At 35.0% G+C, this 4,639-nt stretch overlaps 1 protein-coding gene across 1 annotated transcript; it reads left to right on the top strand.

Moving 5' to 3' along the window:
• Nucleotides 1-101: 101 nt before the first annotated feature.
• On the top strand, nt 102-3,937 carry LOC121938008 (omega-amidase NIT2-like; the record flags this gene model as incomplete). Its single annotated transcript, XM_042481299.1, has 5 exons — nt 102-303; nt 2,603-2,691; nt 3,329-3,422; nt 3,509-3,583; nt 3,662-3,937. Coding segments are annotated over 5 exons (736 nt in total), but the record flags the coding sequence as incomplete, so codon positions are not given.
• Between the last annotated feature and the right edge of the window lie 702 nt (nt 3,938-4,639).

Below are 4,639 nucleotides of genomic sequence, written 5' to 3' on the forward strand. Positions count from 1 at the left end.
TTTTTTTTTTTTATTCTTTTTTCAGATTTTAATTTCAGGTTCTTTTCTTTTTACTTATGTCTAATCTCTTCTTATCTCTGCCTGCTTCCCCTGTTTTGAAGGAAATCGTCCCAGATTTCAAAGGGTTAAATTCTGACTCTGACTCTGAGAAACTGATCGTTTCTTCTCTGTCACGAATGCAGGAATGCTTTAATTCTCCGTACGGGACCGGCTACTTCCCTCAGTACGCAGAGCGGATCCCCGGAGAGTCGACCCGGCTGCTGTCAGAGGCGGCCGCGGAGAGCAGGGTGTACCTGGTGGGAGGTAAGAAACCGTCTGAGACTGACGTAAACTGTTTATACAGAAATATAAAATCTTTATTTACAGTCTACGGCACGGACACACCGCGCGGGTCCACAGAGGGACAGAAGCTTTTCTGTAAATCTGAATTTGAACGTTTACTTATTATAATAAAAGTAAAAGAAGTCAGTCACCGATAAGTTTAATACTGTTTATTATATTATAAACAGCAGACAAAAACGGACGCGTTTCCGCTTTCTTCAGCGTTACTGTGTCGATGTGTGTGACCCACAAATTCATAATTTGATCATCGGCAACAAGAATTTAATGTTTGTTCTAAATCCATGAAAACAAATACAACATAATTACAGGAAAAACATACTTTTACATGCATAAATATGTTGAGGAAAAAACACTTACATGTACATTAACTGCGAATAACAACCACGACCTAATAATCAGTATTCGGAAAATGTTTTACTGTTTTCTAAATCTGCCAAAACTCTGAAGAAACACTTTTGACCCACAAACAGCATATTTAAGTCTGTATATTCAACTCTTTGTATAAAGAATAAGAAGAAAACATTTCCATTATTTTGATAAAAGTAGTAAGGACAATATTAATTACAAAAATTAGGCCCCAAAATACTAAGTACATAAGAAACATAAAATAATAAACGATGTAAGACTTTTTTTATCAGCTGCAGAGTTAAAAAATGATCCCAGTTACGGAAATATTTGTTTTTAGTGGAGGCGGCAGCTTAAAAAAATGGCACCGCAAAGCAGGTGGTCGTAGTTACATCACTATTCCTCATTTAGGTTTAAGATTTTAGTAGCAATTCAACAAAATTAATGGGTATAACAAAATACGAAAGGATTTTTTAAAAAACTTTTTAATATTTGGGACACACGTTTCTGTATTAGAGATTAATAAAAAAAATGTTTTCATGAATTTTAGTCCTGCGGAAAATTCCCCTTTTTTTAAAAAAAATATTTTTATTAAATTTTCAATGTTGAAGGCAAACTACAATAAATGTTATGGACACCATATACAATTTTTTATTTATTTTTTATCTTTTAAAGCTTTGACAAAGACCCATTGTTGTAGAAACATGTTGGCTTTTTTTTTAATGATTTTTCCACATTAATAAAGGCTTTTTTTGTTATTAAACCTTTTATTTAAAGAAACTGCTCATACACGTTGCTCTTAATTTGTACACATATCATCAAAGCAGATAAGGAAAATAAAATAGGCTAAAAAAGAAAAGGGAAAAAACAAAAAAAATCACATAATCACAAAAGAAATTTTGGGAAATTATAATGATAACTGGAGAATAACATTAACAGCCATGAAAATAACTGAGTTTGTCTGCCGCATATGCACCGTCCTTTATCTGTGATTTCTCCTGCGAACAGTAAGTTAACGTGGGACGATAACAGCGATGACAACAGCAACACAAATGATAATAATAAATGAAATTAAGATAGTTTGCTGCAAACGTTTATAGCACCAACTAATAAAGGTTTAATTGCTGAACAGAAACAGAAAACAGAACCAGATGAGTGGAGTCAGAAACCAGAGGGTTTTATCACTTTACTCAGCCTCTTGCCTAGAAGTTTCTAGATATTTTATCCAGATTTTCCAGTAACTTTCAAACTTGTTCAAGCCTAAGAACGAATGTTAGCTTCTCCATTATGAAAATATCCTGAACCAGTGAACCTGTGATTGCTTTTTTACTCGCTTATATTAAAATATTACACATATATTTGTTTTCAGGGCCCTTTACAAAATCCGGTCCTGTAATTCCTCCTCGTTGCCTGGATTTATTTCCTCTTTATCCCATTTAATTAAATGCATCTATAGAATAATCTTATCAGGTCACTTTGATTTCGTACCATAAAACCCACAATAGTTTTTTTTAGTGACGACAGACGTTTTGCACGTATGATGTGTGCATGAAGCATGAAACATGTACAGCAGAAGTGAACTGGCGCACCTCAACGCTCTGCAAACATCATTATTGTTATTAATTACAGGTGTGATTTACCTGCAGTGACATGTCGAGATGCTGCGGAAATACATTAAAGTGTCTCCAGGAGTCGTTAGAAGTCATTTTAGACGCGAGAGAAGTCCGTAATATTTGCAGAGGAGAGTAACTGAGGAGAATATCTGTTTTTTTGCACCTGCAAAAATGACTTTGTAGTTCTTCCTGCAGCAACGAAAAGCTTGTTTTATGTGCACGGATCAGTGAAATCATACAAACACATAAACACTTTTTTTTCCACAGTGGAGGAATAAATCATGTGACTTGTTGTTGTCCAGGATCCATCCCTGAAGAGGACGGAGGGAAGCTGTACAACAGCTGCACGGTGTTCGGACCCGACGGAGAGCTGATCCTGAAACACAGGAAGGTGCGTGTGCATACAATTAAACATGAAGAATAGAAGAATTAATTAAAGACAAACTTAAATATACGAATTAAAATGGACGACATCACGTAAAAGCAAGTCTGTAAAAAAATGGGTTTTAAGATGTGATTTAAAGTGCTAATTTTCTAGTATTTCTTCTTCATTTTACCTTTTTTGTTATTTTTATTTTTTCAAATTTCCGGGTCATTTCTTCCTATGTTGCTTCTTGTCCGCGTTCTATGTTTTTAAAAGAAATAAAGCCAATTTTCCCAGGATTTCAAAGGGTTAAATTCTGACTTCAAGTCTTCAACGCGCGAATCCGAGTCCAAGAAACTGATAATTTCTTATCTGTGCATCAGCCACTGTGTTTATAGATTATAAATTGTTTTCTGTAACAACCTAATAGAGATTACAGCTGACATTCACCACTTTAAAATGTATTTATTTTTATTTGACATCTTGAGATTAAAAAAAATAAATAAATAATAATTTTTCAGGAGTGTCTTCACCAATACAGGCAGCAACAAAAAGTTACAACATGGATAAAAAAATAAAATAAAATAAAAAAATAAAACTCCACAATAATCTAAAACAAGAACAGAAATGTTCCCCTTCACCTCTCAGTGTTTCCTCCTTTAAGATTCACCTCTTTGACATCGACGTTCCAGGAAAAATCCGCTTCCAGGAGTCTGAGACTTTGACCCCGGGCCACAGTTTGTCAATGTTTGAAACACGTAAGTGAAGTTTCTGAATTCGGTTTATTTCTCGGCAGCTGGACGAGCTTCTCGTGAGTCCGTTTCTCTGTGATTTCCTCCCGCAGCGTTCTGTAAAGTGGGCGTGGGGATTTGCTACGACATGAGGTTTGCAGAGCTCGCGCAGCTCTACGGCAGGAAAGGTAAAGTGATTATGGCGTTACTGTTGCTGTTTTTTAAAAGCGTGCGGGAGAATAAATCCGTTTTCTTTTCGTCGTCAGGCTGTCAGCTGCTGGTTTACCCCGGAGCCTTCAACATGACGACCGGTCCGGCTCACTGGGAGCTGCTGCAGAGGGGGAGGTCAGACGGAGACACTGTCCAAAATCCCTTCAGTCAATTTAGTGAAGACACATTTTACTTTTCAAAAATATTTATTACAGAGGGAACGAAATATCTTAAAGGGGTTAATTCAGGTCACCAATGCAGCGTTTCGCTCTTAAAACGTAAGAAACATAAACTCTTAACTGGGATTCAGTTCACTCAAATTAATCTCAAATGTGAAAAAGGATTTTATGAATCGTTTTTCTGGCGTTTCGTTGTAAAATGTAAAAATAATTGGTAAAGTATTTTTTTGTGAAGTAAATTCATGAATTCCTTTTTTTAAACTCATGATGGGACTCGAAGCGGTGGAGTCTCACGTGATTGAGGAACACAAAACCGGAAATAAATGCCAGATTTTTCCCGCTTCTGATAATCCAACGATAGATAATCCAACATTTTCGGTGGACAAAAAAGTCATTTTTTATGTTTTAAAAACATTTATCATCAAAATAAAATTGTCCTTCATTTTTTAATATAAATTAAAAAATTGGAATTGAAACTCTGTAAACTCTGTTTGATTCGAATGATTTTATGATTTTATCTACAGAGGAAGAGGAACGGAAAAGAGGAAATAGTTCCTGCAAGAAAAGCCTAAAGTTTGACGATTATATTAATCTGGTCAGCAGTTACAATACTGCTGTGTTTCTTTGGTTAAATGTCTAATGTAGGTTTTTCTGTTCATGAATCAACTTTAGAAAAGTTAATATTCTGTTAAGATTAAAGTGGAAATAGAAAATGTTGACAGCACAGTGTGATGGCTATGGTTGAATATTTGTTTTGAATATTTTTTTCCATTTTAATGCCAAATAATAATGATCTGCACCGATTTTCAGAAGCTGCAGACGTAAAATAAAAAAGCATGCATTTTGAAATTTTAA

Source organism: Plectropomus leopardus, unplaced genomic scaffold (genome assembly GCF_008729295.1).
Source record: "Plectropomus leopardus isolate mb unplaced genomic scaffold, YSFRI_Pleo_2.0 unplaced_scaffold28196, whole genome shotgun sequence".
In the NCBI taxonomy this organism is placed as follows: domain Eukaryota; kingdom Metazoa; phylum Chordata; class Actinopteri; order Perciformes; family Serranidae; genus Plectropomus; species Plectropomus leopardus.